The sequence below is a fragment of the Ranitomeya imitator genome, chromosome 3, assembly GCF_032444005.1.
Source record: "Ranitomeya imitator isolate aRanImi1 chromosome 3, aRanImi1.pri, whole genome shotgun sequence".
Taxonomy (NCBI): Eukaryota; Metazoa; Chordata; class Amphibia; order Anura; family Dendrobatidae; genus Ranitomeya; species Ranitomeya imitator.
Window position 1 is genome coordinate 691,581,232 of NC_091284.1, and position 15,511 is coordinate 691,596,742.

Here is a 15,511-nt window from a genome sequence, read left to right on the forward strand (position 1 = left end):
AAAGTTACTTGGGGTTTATTTGGAATAATGTCCACAAGTGTACTGTCAGCCCGAAGGATCCCCCAGTGTCTATTGAGCACCTTGTATATCTGATCTGATTGATTGTCAAAGGTCCCAATAACCCTGGTTACCTCATTAGTGGACTGTAGGTCACGGGGCTGTAGGAGTCTGCCTTTCACTGTTTAATGCATTTCTGTATGCAGGATTTAGAACCTCAACAGGATAACCTCGCTGTCTGAATCGATCCCTAAAACCATATGCCTGTGCCCTGAAAGTGCTCACTTCGGAGCAGTTTCTCCTCACCCTGAGGTATTGCCCCCTAGGGATACCCTTCTTTAGTGGACCAGGGTGGTGGTTGTCCCACCAAAGAAAGGCATTACTGGCTGTTCGCTTACGGAAAACTCTGGTGCTCAAGAATCCACTGGTATTCTTCGTTATTTTGATGTCCAAAAATGCAAGTTCATTCAGATCACACTCTGAGGTAAACCTCAGGCCTACAGAATGTAATTAATGATAAGTTTCTGCACGAATTTGTGAAATCCCTCTCCTCTCCATAACCAGATGACAAACACATCATCTGTATATCGGTACATCACCCCTGAGCTCTTATAATAAATCCCTCTTCCTTCCATACTTCACCCCTCCTAACCCTATGTACCCCTTATACACTGTACCCTGTTGGACATTGATATCCTTGTGGGCTTAGTCCTGTTGGCTATGACCAGATATTATTTCTGGCTAGTTATGGAATAACAGGGTGAATCTGGAGGTCACCATTGCTGAGCAGGGGTGCCAAAATTGCGTTCAAGATAGGGTGCCAACCTCCGTGGTTGGGTAGGGGCACATTAGGGAATTGAAAGGGAAGATAAGGCCCGTGTGTTGTTCTTTAGGATACCATTACAATAATTTCCGACCTGTCTGTTCGGTTTGATCAAGTGTACTTTAGTAGTCTGTTTGCTGTGTATTTTTATTGACAAAAATTAAAAGTTATATTTTATGGTATTAGTTTTTCCAGTGAGTATATCCTGGACGACCTCTTTTATATCTGTGTCAGAAAAACAAAACTTTGGCTGCCATCTAGATATATTAGGAAATTAATTGGCACAGAACTGCGAACATTAAAATGACATGATGATTAAAGGTGTGTGCTGATTCATTGAAAAATCATTTAGTATTGATCCCTTGTATTGATTCCTCCTAGGAACACTCCTGGCTTATCTTGCTGTCTGTGTGTGATTAGACACATAACTTCTTAATATGAGTATTTTATTTAGCAAGCATGCCATGGAAAAAGACTGCAAGAACAATTACTGAGGCCGCGGTTCTTTTTTCCATTTTCGGCTCTGATCAGACAGTGTCAATGTAAACTTTGGCTGACTCCAATACTTTCCTTCCATTTATGATTTCATTGTCTGTCCCTTTTTTTCTTCCACAGGCAACATCTACTGGACAGATCAAGGCTTTGATGTTATTGAGGTGGCTCGCCTGAACGGTTCCTTCCGCTATGTTGTCATATCTAAAGGACTGGACAAGCCCCGGGCCATTACTGTGCATCCAGAGAAAGGGTAACGTGCATTCATGTTCAGTGGAAATAGTAATATAAACAGCTTTACGTTACTTACTTTGCTTTCTTTGCTCTTTGTCATGTTAGTTATCTGTTTTGGACTGAATGGGGTCAATTCCCTCGTATTGAAAGGTCATTCCTAGATGGAAGTGGAAGAATGGTCCTGGTAGAGTCCAGCATTAGTTGGCCTAATGGAGTCTCAATAGATTATGAGGTATGAGAGATATTACATAAGATGTGCCTGATAGTCTATAACAGGGAGACTTACCTTGCATATTTGGCCTTTTTTGCTTTACCATGTGTAATTCCCCGATGGCTCCCCAAAAGTAATAATTAAAATTCCATAATGTCTATTGTCCCACGTATCGGGCATGGAAACTGCTTTGGATATGAGCTATCCAGAGGAAAAGTCTCATTACATCAACGGGGGTCCCGTGTCCCATACATATAGAGTAGTGACCATTCATGCCTGCTGCCGCACCATTTAAAGTTAATAGGATTGAGCCTATAGACTTTGGGTAAGCAACTACAGGGGTTTGATAAGATCATTTCCGTGCTCAAATCCCCTAACATTTCACGTAAGTGAACAGGATACTTTCTATCCCTTTCCCATGCTCCAAATAAAACTGGTGCAAAATTTTGTGTCATTCTTTAAATAGATGAGCATGTTCATTCTACTCATTGGTTCTGCATAGAAAAGCCTCAGATTAGCCCTTTTAAGTGACAACGGTGCCAATCCATGTACAGATCCACCGGCCCTTGAATATCAGCACCAGAAATCTGTAGCAGCCTCCAGAGTTCTGCTGCATACTGTATATGTCCAATACATACTCAAATCCTAAAGTGCTCATGCACATCCCAGTTGGGCTTCCTGCTCTTTTGGGTATGTGTTTGTGCTGTCATATAGCCATTCCTGGGCAGTGGAGTGGCTTATTCTTCTAGATAGATATGTTCTCATGTTCTGAATGTATTCAGGGGCAGATCTCAGCGTCGCTTGTCTTGCAGGAAGCAAAGCTGTACTGGTGTGATGCTCGCACTGATAAAATTGAGAGAGTCGATTTGGAAACCGGAAAGAACAGGGAGGTTGTGCTGTCCAACAACAACATGGACATGTTCTCGGTGTCTGTCTTTGAAGATTACATCTACTGGAGTGACAGGTGAGGGCACTCGCCGATGTTCTTCCTAATACATTGTCTCTGCCCATCAAGTACATTTCTCTATTCCAGTCTATGGTAATGTTCTGTACAGTGTGAGCCTCGTGTAGTAGCAGTTGACGATGGCTGCATACTTCCAACAAGCAGTAATAGCCATAAGATATTTCGGATTGTGCAGTGGCTGAACACAAAAATTGAAACCCTATCAACTGATGGGATGCAGCAGTTGCAGAATTCTCATGTCATTTTGGCTTTGTTCACGTTATATTTTGTGTTCATGATCTGCAGAAACCCTGGAAAAATTGAAAAATCATTTAAAAGTGTTATCCGATACTAGTAATCACTCAAATAGGTAGTTATGAGACCAATTGGGGTGTGGGGAATTGGATGGACCAGTAGCATAATAGAGAAGCGGCAGGGAAGTATGATTTTGTGTTTTTCTTTAATTTTCACACCGGGCCTACAAATATAATGTATATAAATATCAGACAACCCCTTTAGCTTTTACACTGAGCATAAAGCCCCTTAATTATGCATTCCAGCTACATTTACTCTAAAAGACACTCTTAACGCGCATCTTGCCCATAATATATACAGCGGGTGAAGAATTGAACATGCCACCAATTTTCTAAGTAAACATATTTTGCTATTGACATGAAATTCTCACCAGATGTCAGTAACAACCCATCCAACCCACAGAGGCAAATAAATCAAACGATACATGTCCATAAATTAAGTTGTGTAATAATGAGAAATGACACATGGAAAATGTATTGAACACATGAAAAAAGAGAGGTACAAAATGTCATAGAAAGTCATAAAGTCATGAAACGAGCTCAATTCTATCAGTAATTAGAAAGCAATCATATCACTTAGTGAAACATATCAGCTAGTTTAACTAATGGCCTACAAAAATGGTGTCTCGTTACCAAGGTGCCACAGAAGAAACATCTCATGATGGGTAAAACCAGTGCGATGTCTCAAGGCCTTCGCAACCTTATTGTTGCAAAACATACTGGTGGCATTGGTTACAGAAGAATTTCTAAACTACTGAAGATTCCAGTGAGCACTGTTGAGGCTTTAAATTGGAAGTGGAAAGAACATCATTTCACCATAAATCAGCCAAAACGAGGTTGTGATTTCATACAAGAGTATTGAAAAGAATAATCAGAAGAATTGTCTAAGAGCCAATGACCTCATATGCAGAGCTACAGAAAGGCCTGGAATCAGCAGGTACAATTGTTTGAAGGAAAACAATAAGTATTGCCCTCAATCTCCATGGCCTATATGCACACTCACCACGCAAGACTCCATTGCTGAACAAAAAGCATGTTGGAGCACATTTGAAATTTGCTCAACAACATTCAGACAAGCCTGTGAAATACTGAGAGAAAGTAGTCTGGTCAGATGAGACCAAAATATCACTTTTTTTGGCTGCCATAAAACCCACCATGTTTGGAGGCCAAAAGGCACTGTACGTCACCGCAGAAACACCATACCAACAGTGAAGTTGGACATGGGAACATCATGGTTTGGGGCTGTTTTTCAGCATACATCAGTTGCAATCTTCATGTGATTGATGGAAGTATGAATGGATAAATATACATTCTTGAAAAAAGAATTTGCCATATACCAAGATGATGAAGATGCAACAAGGGTGGACATTTCAGCAAGACAATTATCCCAAACACACAGCCATGGAAACTCTCAATTGGTTTCAGAGAATCAAAACAAAGCTGCTAGAATTGCATAGCTAATCACCTGGCCTGAATCCAGTAGGAAATGTGTGGAAATGGTTTAAGCTTGAGACGGCTATAATAAGTATGCGGTGGTACTCAACAGGCCTGAAACACCTCAGTAAATCCACAAAAATAAGAAGAAACTGTGGCACTCACCGTGGTTTAAGTTTGAGACGGCTATAATAAGTATGCGGTGGTACTCAGCAGGCCTTAAATACCTCAGTAAATCCACAAAAGTAAGAAGAAACTGTGGCACTCACTGTGGTTTAAGCTTGAGACGGCTATAATAAGTATGCGGTGGCACTCAACAGGCCTTAAATACCTCAGTAAATCCACATAAATAAGAAGAAACTGTGGCACTCACCGTGGTTTAAGCTTGAGACGGCTATAATAAGTATGCGGTGGCACTCAACAGGTCTGAAATACTTCAGTAAATCCACAAAAATAAGAAGAAACTGTGGCACTCACCGTGGTTTAAGCTTGAGACGACTATAATAAGTATGCGGTGGCACTCAACAGGTCTGAAATACTTCAGTAAATCCACAAAAATAAGAAGAAACTGTGGCACTCACCCTACAACTTTAAAAAGTTGCCTTAATCATATTCTAGACAGAAGACAGATCGAAAAAGCGATGGCCGTTTCACACAATCAAGTACTTCTTCCAGGCCTCAGTGCTTGTTAGCTATAACCAGACGTCGCTTTCTCGTCCTGTATCTGCTGTCTGGCATATGAATAAAGCACCATTTTAAAGTTATGGTCGAGTGCCACAGTTTATTCTTATTTTGGGGGATTTATGCTCAGTTTATATGTAAGGAACATTTTCTTTTGTGCTCACCAAACGTTCCCACTGATATGATATATGATATATGAGATATGATCCCATGTAACTTTAGAAGCCCACAAAAAAGTGTGCACAAGACTTAATTTGTTACTCTGTGTGCAAAATAAATGTGAAGTTATGTTTTGTCTTTATATACATTGCCTGAAGATGTCCGATGCCGTACCTCTGACTTGTTTGTCATGTCTCGTCCCACAGGACTCATGCTAATGGCTCCATTAAACGAGGCCAGAAAGACAATGCTACAGAGTCTGTGTCCTTGAGAACTGGAATTGGAGTACAGCTAAAAGACATCAAGGTGTTCAACAAAAACCGACAGAAGGGTAAATCGATGCATTTTATAAGACAGTACAAGTTACCTCCTCTGTATAGGGGCTTACAATGAGCCCACATATACCAAACCCATCAGGAGATTTATTGTGATGGTCCATGGGCAGCATGAAAAGGGGACAGGCTCCTTGCTTGCACACAGCTGTAGATTTCTACCAGAAATGAGAAGAAGACGCAAAGAAGTGGTTTTCCATTGGCTTCTTCCACCATGGCTTAGCTTGCCTGACGGGTCTCTCTTTATAAACAAATATGGAAACGCCTGTCAATCAAGCAAAGCTAGGATAAAAAGCTGGAGGAGAGCCACCACCACCTTGACTTTTCTCCATATTCCCAGCTTTGCCATAACGCAGCAGTATGTATCCATGTAGCCTATAGCTGTTTCATGCTGTCAGTGTTTAGGGTGTCATTAATCTCTAGGTGGGTTTCTTTATAGTTCATAGCATACTCTAGCTAAGAAATGTTTACTGACATTTGATATTTGCTCAAGTCTGAAGAAGGAAAAGTTTTGCCTGTTCTCCTATTAGGGTCTGTTCATGTGCTATTTAATAAGGATTTCGGAACAGATTTTGAGCCTAAGTCCATATTAAATTGACTGAAAATTTGCATCTAATGCAAGCAAATATATTTATAACCAGATCCCATATTCCAGAATATTTTTTTTTGTCCAAGTCACTGAAAAAAAAATCAATACATTAGAAGAATAGGAATTTTTTTTCATTGAATGGCATTAATCTGTCTTGGCATCCACCTACTTGCTTGCATGTCTGTAAAAAGAATGTACGCCTTGGATTTCTCTTGTAAATACATGTTAATTTGCCGCAAGCAATTTTTTTTTAAATTTTGCCTTATAGTTCTAGAGATAGAATAGGGCTGGGCTTGAAGGCAAGTCCAGAGGTGTATAAACCTAAATAGAAGGAAATGCCAAAATACGAAAATAAATAAATACCTACGAACAAATCAGACAACCTAAAACAAATCTGTTCAAAAATTAGGCAAAGACAATCCAAATATATTAAAATATTGAAATTTTATTGTGACAACCAAAAAAACATAATACCATAAAAATAGAAAAAGCTAGGAGAAAATAAAAACTATATATACAAAAACTAGATAAGAGGGGGAATGGACGTGACAAGTGTTTCAACAATTAATTCATAATATATTATGACATATTAATCCAAAATGATGCAATGTAAAATATCAGGTAAAAATCAATATGAATTAAACAGAAACCACTGCATGTAGTCTGGGGCATAAGGGGATATGAAAAAAGTGCTGTGTGCAGAACATGATGCAAATACACCTCTCACCTAACAAAAATATTCAACCTTTCCCTCACTTCCGGTATTTTTCCCTCCTCATTTAAGCATGCCATCATACATCCATTACTTAAAAAACCATCCCTCGATCAAAACTGTGCCGCTAATTATAGACCTGTCTCTAATCTTCCCTTCATCTCTAAACTCCTCGAACGCCTGGTCCACTCCCGTCTTACCCGCTATCTCTCAGATAACTCTCTTCTCGACCCTCTTCAATCTGGCTTCCGCTCTTTACACTCTACTGAAACTGCCCTCACTAAAGTCTCTAATGACCTACTAACAGCTAAATCTAATGGTCACTACTCCATGCTAATTCTCTTGGATCTCTCTGCAGCATTTGACACTGTGGATCATCAGCTCCTCCTCACTATGCTCCGCTCCATCGGCCTCAAGGACACCGTTCTCTCCTGGTTCTCCTCCTATCTCTCTGACCAATCCTTCACTGTATGTTTTGCTGGTTCCTCCTCCTCTCACCTTCCCCTTACTGTTGGGGTTCCTCAAGGATCAGTCCTAGGCCCCCTACTCTTCTCGTTGTATACTGCCCCTATTGGACAAACAATCAGTAGATTTGGTTTCCAGTACCATCTCTATGCTGACGACACCCAATTATACACTTCTGCTCCTGATATCACACCGACCTTTTTAGAAAACACCAGTGATTGTCTTACCGCTGTCTCTAACATCATGTCCTCCCTCTATCTGAAACTAAACCTGTCAAAAACTGAACTCCTCGTGTTCTCTCCCTCTACTAACCTACCTTTGCCTGACATTGCCATCTCCGTGTGCGGTTCCACCATTACTCCAAAGCAACATGCCCACTGCCTTGGGGTCATCCTTGATTCTGACCTTTCATTCACCCCCTACATCCGATCACTGGCTCGCTCTTCTTACCTGCATCTCAAAAACATTTCTAGAATTCGCCCTTTTCTTACTTTCGACTCTGCAAAAACTCTTACTGTTTCACTCATTCATTCTCGTCTGGACTATTGTAACTCTCTACTAATCGGCCTCCCTCTTGCAAAACTCTCCCCGCTCCAATCTGTCCTGAATGCTGCAGCCAGGATCATATTCCTCACCAACCGTTACACCGATGCCTCTACCCTGTGCCAGTCATTACACTGGCTACCCATCCACTCCAGAATCCAGTACAAAACTACTACCCTCATCCACAAAGCACTCCATGGCTCAGCACCACCCTACATCTCCTCCCTGGTATCAGTCTACCACCCTACCCGTGCCCTCCGCTCCGCTAATGACCTCAGGTTAGCATCCTCAATAATCAGAACCTCCCACTCCCGTCTCCAAGACTTTACACGTGCTGCGCCAATTCTTTGGAATGCACTACCTAGGTTAATACGATTAATCCCCAATCCCCACAGTTTTAAGCGTACCCTAAAAACTCATTTGTTCAGACTGGCCTACCGCCTCAATGCATTAACCTAACGATCCCTGTGTGGCCTATTTATAATAAAAAAAAAAAAAAAAAGGTTCCTCGCATCATGTTCTCATTCACTTTATGCAGTATTAGCCCTCTGTGTCTGCACTGCTACATACTGGTTCATGCAGCTTTACATGAACACCTGAGCCTTACACTATAGCTGGTCCGAATAACTAAAGCAATTGTTACCATCCACCTCTCGTGTCTCCCCTTTTCCTCATAGTTTGTAAGCTTGCGAGCAGGGCCCTCACTCCTCCTGGTATCTGTTTTGAACTGTATTTCTGTTATGCTGTAATGTCTATTGTCTGTACAAGTCCCCTCTATATTTTGTAAAGCGCTGCGGAATATGTTGGCGCTATATAAATAAAAATTATTATTATTATTATTATTATAATATGATCAGGTTGAGAAGCGACTGCATTTTTCAGACTATAAGACGCACATTTGCCCCCCAAAATTTGGGAGGAAAATAGGGAGGTGCGTCTTATTGTGCAAACGCAGGCTTGCCGGGGGTTGCAGCAGTGGTGTAGCAGCAAAACCGGCAGCAGCAAAGGTGTGGCGATGCTGCGGCGGTGCGTAGGGCACCTGAGCAGGGTCTCTTCCTCAGGATGCCAGCGGGAGAAATGTGGCGATGCCGCGACCCTGCTCACTGTGGACACCAGGCCGTGGTGTCGCCACATTTCTGCCGCTGGCATCCTGAGGAAGGGACCCTGTTCCATGCTATGCCTCACTGTCGACACTGAATGGGACTGCAGCATTGCCCCTCTTCTGCCTCCGCCGGCTTCCTGAGGAAGGGACCATGCCTTCTCTGATCCCGCTGTACCACCGCCGGCCCTCAGGTAAGATGCCTTAAATTCGGACAATAAGACAGACCTCCATCTTATAAAATCTTTTTCTGCTATTTTCCACCCCAAAATTTGGGGTGCGTCTTATAGTCTGAAAAATACCGTGTGTGTGTGTGTATATATATATATATATATATGTGTGTGTATATATATATATATATATATATATATATATATATATATACACATACACACACACACAAATATATATATATATATATATATATATATATACACACACACACAAATATATTGGATAACATTTTTTATATCAATATGGATAAATTTATATTACACAGTCGATCAAATATAGACCAAATATATTTCACACAGCCTCATTGCATAATGCCCAAATAAAAAAGATAGCAAATTAAACAGTAAATGCAAAATATGCTGTTAGGTTGTATAGCCACATCAAGTAGGGAAGTGCATTGGATATTATTTAAGCCTGTACATTGAGCCTGTGAGATGGATACATACCAGCACCCTTGGAGCACACCACGTCCCCCTCCACAAACTCCATCGCGTGTTTGGCACTGCTTCGTCAGGGAGTTCATCTTTTTGTAACAATAAAAGTCCAGAGGTGTGCCTTTTAGGCTGCTCGGCTTAATTACCCTTTGAGCACCACCCCCTTGTAAAGACCAAGACTAAATAAAACCGCCCATATCTCTGGAACCCTATGGTGGATTGAAAAAAAAAAGAAGAAGAAAACCGTACTCAAGGGAGGAACGGAAATAAAAGAAAAGCAAAAACTGGCCAGTTATGACCTGATGATAGGTCCTCTTTAGCCCTTTTATTTTTTTTACTTAACATGATATTGTCAGGAACATTTAGAAACTGTGAACTCCATATTCTCTTTTTTTTTAATTTAGTGCTCAAAAACAAAGTTGAAGATTGCTGATCGCATGCGGCTTTTACATCACTTAATGTCGTATTTATCTTTCGCATTCTAGGAACCAATGTGTGTGCTGAGAACAATGGTGGCTGCCAGCAGTTGTGCCTGTACCGGGGTGGAGGTCAGCGTACGTGTGCCTGTGCCCATGGCATGCTTGCCGAAAATGGTCTAAACTGCAGAGAATATGACGGCTACCTCTTGTATTCAGAACGTACTATTCTAAAGAGCATACATTTATCTGATGAAAGTAGCCTAAACGCTCCGGTTAAGCCCTTTGAAGACCATGATAACATGAAGAATGTCATTGCTCTAGCATTTGACTATCGGGAGAGCAACAAAGGAGGCACACGTATCTTCTATAGTGATATCCACTTTGGGAACATTCAGCAAATCAACAATGATGGCACAGGACGCAAGACTGTAGTGGAGAGTAAGTGATTTGACCAACTGCTCTAAACTCACTGTCCATCTTACATTTTTCCGACCACACAAGGGCTGCAGGTCCCTGTACAGCTGCTGACCAAGAGCACTGCTGTACAGGAAAAACAGAGGGTGCTAAATCAGTGCCGCTGCCTGTTTATTCACAGGATCATGGTGGTGCCGGCAGTGAACTCCTAACAATCACAAAATGATGACGTATCATAGTAACATGCCATCACTTTGTGTGTTGGTAATAACTAGTGATGAGTGAACCTGCATGGATAAGGTGTTATCCGAGCATGCTCAGGTGCTAACCGAGTGTCTTCGGCGTGCTCGAAAAATATGTTCGAGTCCCCGCAGCTCCATGTCTCACGGCTGGTAAGACGGCAGGAATATATGTAAGAATTGCCTGTTTGCTAGGCAATCCATGCATTTGTTGCGGCTGTCGAACAAATTAATCAAAAAAGTATCCCAACATGGGACTAATAAAAACTGCAGCTTCAAAAGAACAACCTTCACAGAGATCTGTGAGCAAAAAAAATAAAATATCCACCAAGAACAATTGCCCACAATGCTGGTTACAGTACAACAAACTTTATTATTACATGAACAACAGGTAAAAACACAAACATGAAAATAAGGGTCAAGTACAGGAGCAAGACCGGTGGGTATGGCTACAAGGAATAACTGGACTATGCATGTAATCACCCAATTATATCAATCAGTAAAGATTTGTAAAGCGGGCAGCAGCCGTCAGGCAATCCATAAATATAAATATAAAGTGCATTCTCATAGTAGATGTAGAAAAACTACAATAGTGTCAGAGCATAAGTAGCATATAGCTGAGTGCAGCTGCCCTCCGTGCATAACATATATCACAAGCAAAATCCGTATATAAGGAATAAATAGCGTGTGCTTACCAAATAAAAGCCAGGAGCCAGGGACCCACCACACCCGACGCGCGTTTCGCTATGGAAAGCTTCGTCCAGGGGTTATGGCTCTCAGAATATCATTAAAAATAAATCAAAAGAAAAAAACATTTTTGCAACTGATTTTCTTGTGCAAAAGTAGCGAAAGATAAAGCTATAAATAGGTGTCAGTGTAATTGTGCTGGCCCATGCTATGAGGATTTTAGGTACTTAGGTAAATCTTTCTCTGAGCCTTTATTGGGAATACCGGAAACTATGGGTGTATGCTGCTGCCACCAGGAGGCTGGCACTAGGGATTACACTTACCGAAAAAGATGGCTCTTCCCCTGCAGATTACACCCACCTACAGATAGAGGAGTGAACCAGTTAGTGAGAAAGCAGTAGGAGAAGCTATACAACATCTAAGAACTGTACAGTAGAACAGACCAAGAAGTCATAGGCTCCACAACATTCCGGAGGGCCGTAAGGGCTAGAGCTGTGTCCCGCAATGAAGGCTACAATAAAGAGATTTTATGGTGAGCAGTGAGCACCCAAAATCCTCTTTTCTCCGTCGAGTTACAGAGGAAACCATGGGACATCCCAAAGTATTCCTCACATTGGGAAACAAAATAACGACAGAACAACAAATGTAAAGGGGTAACCGGGCCAAAACCCTACCCTACTAAAGCCTGCATCGCCGTAATACCTAGACATGAAGGAGTGAACTCTGTAAAATTACTTAGGGTAAGTTAGGAAAAGTTCACACAGGGCGTTTTTGCTGCTTTTTTATGCTAATTTTCAGCTGTTTTTTACAGTACCAGCAAAGCCTATGAGATTTCAGAAATCTCATGCACACATTGGGTTTTTGTGTGATCAGTATTTTGTGCTTTGCACCTTTTTTTTGACATAGAGCATGTCACTTCTTTCAGTGTTTTTCCAACCTTTTTTCAGCGTTTTCCACCCAATGACTTGAATGGATGGTGAAAAAACGCTGCAAATACGCAAGGTTGACTTTTCTTGCAGCGTATTTGCTGCAGAAAAGTCAAGGACAGCCGGATGTGACATCACACTCGGCTCTGCTACATCTAAATGGCAGGCTGCATGATGCGCCAATACAGCGTGTCATCCAGCTGAGCGGACCCGAACCCCATTCACTTGAATGGGGGGGTCCAGCATTACAGTGTTTGACACGCTGTCATATGCATTGTAGCGCGGCAAACAACGCTTCTGATCAGTGGGGAAATCATCCCCGCCGGTCACAGCCGCAATTCCCACACTGTCAGAGGACAGCGGGAGAGCGCAGCTGTGATCGAAGGCATAAACTTTACCTCCAGTCACTAGTGTCAGCTGATGGGACTACTGATCCCATCATCTGACACCTGCCACAGCTAATTACAGTGACAGCAGGAGCAGCGGATGGGAGTTTTCATCTGCCGGCTCCTGCGCTATAAATAAATAAAAAAAAAAACTGTGTGGGTTCCCCCCTAATTTAGATAATCAGACAGACAAAACTCACAGCTGGGGGCTGCAACCCCGAGCTGTCAGCTTCAGCAAGGCTAGTTATCAAGACTAGATGGGTCCTCGCACTTTTTTAAAATTATTTAAATAAATAATTAAAACCAGCCTTGCAAAAGCTCACAGCTGGGAGCTGGTATTCTTAGACTGGTGAGGGGCCATTGATATAGCCCCCCCAGCCTAAAAATAGCAGCTGCCCATAAAAGGCGCATCTATTAGATGCGCCTTTTCTGGCGCTTTGCCCGACTCTTCCCACTGGCCCTTTAGAGGTGGCAAGCGGGGTAATGAGGGGTTAATGTCACCTTGCTATTGTAAGGTGACATTAAGCCGGCTTAGTAATGGAGAGGCGTCAATAAGACACCTATCCATTACTAAGCCTGAAGTAATTAAAGGGTTAAATAAACGCACACACAGAAAGAAAAAAGTATTTTAATGAAATAATGCACCACACAGTTTTGAAATCATTTTATTGTTCTGCAATTCCAAGCTAAGCCCTCGATCTTCTGTAATAAAAATAAAAAAAAGTATACTCCCTGATCCGTCGTAGTCCAATATAAGGAGTGTCCCACCCAATAGCTGGGGGCGATAAAGCTCACAACCGGGAGCGCTGCTAATGCGACCTCTCCTGGCTGTAAGCAACTGGGAAATGAATGAGACGGAGCGGGCGCAGGCTCAGTAATGAGCGGTGACGTCACCGATCCTGCGCTCCCTCACAGTCTGACCGGAGGTAACCTCTGCACCGTGGGAAAATGCAGGGGAAGAGGATACTGCAGGTAATGTATCAATCTATTCTATCAATCCATCCATTCTATCAATCTATCTATTCTATCAATCTATTCCATCTATTCATTCTATCTATCAATCTATCTGTTAATTCTATCTATTCTATCAATCTATTCCATCTATTCATTCTATCAATCTATTTGTTAATTCTATCTATTCTATCAATCTATCCTATCTATTCATTCTATCTACAGGAAGTTGTTTTTTTTCTCTGTGTGCATTCAACTTTATTGGCATGCACAAAGAGAAAAAAAAGCATGAAAAAACGCAGCAAAAACGCACCTAAACCTGCATTTTTGGCGCAGGTCCTTTGCTGCCAAGATGATCAGGTTTTGCTGCAGAAAAAAAACACCCTTTGTGAACTTACCCTTACTGAGCTACAGAACAAAAGCCTGATGGCGAAGGTCTCCAAGGCCCATGCCGCCTAGTTGGATTGAGCCTTAACCCCCCGCATTGGCCCTCTGTCATTATCCGGATACACTTCCAGAAAGGCAGAACGTATCCAGCATAGGGAGAAACTATGAGATCTCAATGAGATCCAGAAAGACAGAGAGTCTGAATTAGGCCGTCACCGACAGGAAGTGTGCTCTGACCACGTCCAACTTGTGGAAGGAACGAGGATCGCCTGAGGGAAGAACCCCCAGTAGGATGACATTTATAATGGTGTTTGGATTTTTTTTTCCCGTGAGGTGGGGGTAATGTTGCAAGAAAAACATCACCTTCCGCCAAAAAACCCAACGAGGGCGTCGCTTCAAAAGGGGAAAATAGAGCAAAGCAGCAAGATGCCAGGAAATGGCTGTCCTCGCCAGAGGTTTGATTCTGTGGTTAGGGTCTTCAGTTATTTTTTTTAATGCGTCACACTTCGGTGGGCGGGCAGCAGACAAGAGGCAAAGGACTGTCTGCGGTAGTAAAGGGTCCTGCCATCTAGACGGAAGAGGACACCACCTGCGCAAGTAAAGAATGTGCTCCACCTTTTGTCAGGATTAAAGAAAGGTTAATTCCGATCTGTTTCCCTAAATTAAAGGGGAAGAGAGAAGAGTAGTGAAAATAAAATAGCTTGTGGCCTGTGTCTGCCTCCTGGTGACACTAAGCTTAGCTGGTTTCGTTCTGTGGCTGTGGAGAAGCTGACTCTTTCTTTACGTGTAATTTTCAGTATCCGCCTCCCGGTGACAGAGCATACACCTAAGGTTTGAGATGTCCCCCAGTGAAGCAACCGACAAGACTGCACATTTAGCCTGCTTGGACAACACATGCAAAAAAAAAAAATATATAGAAAAATCAGTGCCGGAATTGCAAAAATGCAATAGAAAGTGATTAGTGATTATGCAAAGATGGTTCCAATGAAAACTACATCTTGTCTTGCAAATTAAAAACAATCAAATAGCTCCATTGATGGAAACCTATAACTCTCAGAATTTGTTGACCCAAAAACAAGAAGTTTTTTTTTTTCAGTATGTTAATACTTGTGCTGACCCAACGAATAAAGGTAACACTTCATTTGTGCAGCTCAATGGAGCGAAGTTTTAAATGGGGAAAAAAAAACAGAATTGCAGTTTTTTATGTGTACTCCAAAAAAATGACACTAACATATATTCTGCAAAAACAAAAAACAAAACAAGCACTCAACAGCTATATTGATGGGGAAAAAAGATGGCTCCTGGAATTCAGCAAAGAAAAACAAAGATGTAAATTAGGCCTCATCCAGCAGTTTAAACGGGATCTGTTTTCCTACCTCATCTAGGACCAGCACAATGTAGGCAAA

General features: G+C 41.9%; 1 protein-coding gene across 2 annotated transcripts in view; it reads left to right on the forward strand.

Moving 5' to 3' along the window:
• Window positions 1-15,511, forward strand: part of LRP1 (LDL receptor related protein 1) — a 439,205-nt gene that overhangs the window by 314,798 nt on the left and 108,896 nt on the right. For both annotated transcript variants that reach the window (XM_069758543.1, XM_069758544.1), the window contains 5 exons: window positions 1,436-1,565; window positions 1,652-1,778; window positions 2,570-2,721; window positions 5,495-5,619; window positions 10,182-10,553. In XM_069758543.1, the coding sequence (XP_069614644.1) occupies window positions 1,436-1,565; window positions 1,652-1,778; window positions 2,570-2,721; window positions 5,495-5,619; window positions 10,182-10,553 (906 nt within the window). The remainder of the gene's footprint in view (window positions 1-1,435; window positions 1,566-1,651; window positions 1,779-2,569; window positions 2,722-5,494; window positions 5,620-10,181; window positions 10,554-15,511) is intronic.